At 63.8% G+C, this 1,244-nt stretch overlaps 1 protein-coding gene across 1 annotated transcript in view; it reads right to left on the reverse strand.

Moving 5' to 3' along the window:
• LOC104619589 (junctophilin-2-like) overlaps nucleotides 1-1,244 on the reverse strand; it is a gene marked incomplete at both ends in the record, with an annotated part of 8,229 nt that overhangs the window by 414 nt on the left and 6,571 nt on the right. The window contains 1 exon segment of the mRNA XM_010285513.1: nucleotides 16-184. Coding sequence (XP_010283815.1) covers nucleotides 16-184 — 169 coding nt within the window.

Raw genomic sequence — 1,244 nt, forward strand, 5'->3', positions numbered from 1 at the left:
AGGCTCTCGGGGTTGGCGGCGGGGGAGTCCTGCTGGGGCAGGGTGCCGTTGCTGTGCTCGCTCCGCAAGGAGGAGAGGGAGGTGCGCAGCGGGGAGCGGACCACGGAGGCCATGCCGTAAGGCACGCTCTGCCGCACGCCGTAGCCGTGCCGCATGCCGTTGGTGAACTGGCCCTGGTACGTGCCTGCGGGAGAGAAGAGGGAGGGGTGAACAGGCAGCTTGCTCCTGGGTGAGCCAGCAAAGGAGGGTGGGCTGTGGGGCAGCACTGCCCTAGAGTGGACGTACCCCCCGTCCCTGGAAGAGAGGAGCCCCGGCTGCAGCAGTGCTCACCCGCATGCACAAGCGGCAGTGCCCAGGGAGCGGAGGGCCGAGGACACGAGCCCGAGAGCCACTGCTGGCAGGTGACAGCTCATTGGAAAGGGGCTGGGGTGCCAGGGGACACTGGTGCAGACCCAAAGACACTTAACGGGTGGGGTCTGGATTTGCAGCTGGAGCAGGGAGTGAGAGGCAGCCCCGTGGGGCTGGAGCTTGGGGTGGCAGCAGCCCCAGCGGACACGGAAGCTGCGGTGGCACAGCTCTCCTTGGCTCAGTGACAGTCCCTTTCAGCCCGTTCTGCAGTTTGTCACTCACAGGCTGCCAGGACTGGCTCTAGACCCCCAAGACGGGTGCCTGGCCATAGCACAGGCTGCCCCTGCACCCACATCTGCTTGGCCCTGGCATACAGCTTGTCCCTGGTCCCAAGACCAAGGCTTGTGCCACACTGCATGAAGCAAGAGATGGGCGAAAAAGGGAGGAGAGGAGCAGAGCAGCTCTGCGTGGGGTTACTCCAGCTCTGCCCCAAAAAATGCCACCCTGCCACACTCCTCCAGACCCAGCTCAAGAGGGCACACAGTGACGGGGGAACGCAGAGAGGGTCGTGTTCACCATGGCAGGGCTGCACCCCAGGTACAAGAACCCTGCTGAGAGCCAGCAGGACCTTGGCAACGACACCTTGAAGGATTGGGAAAAGCACATCGCTCCTCTCCAGGCCCCTCCAGGTCTGCACCTTTGCAGGCTCCAGAAGAGTGAACTGGAGACCACCGCTCTGATCTTTCTTTCTAGGATGTCAAGAGATTTAAATCAGTAGCATCAAAGCCCCCCGCAAGAAGAGCCCCTAGGGGGGCAGGAGGGCTGGCGGGCAGCCTTGCGCTCACGTGCCAGCACAGCCTCCCCATCCCACCGAGCCCTGCGGGACAGGACGGGAC

Source organism: Phaethon lepturus, unplaced genomic scaffold, assembly GCF_000687285.1.
Source record: "Phaethon lepturus isolate BGI_N335 unplaced genomic scaffold, ASM68728v1 scaffold24314, whole genome shotgun sequence".
In the NCBI taxonomy this organism is placed as follows: Eukaryota; Metazoa; Chordata; class Aves; order Phaethontiformes; family Phaethontidae; genus Phaethon; species Phaethon lepturus.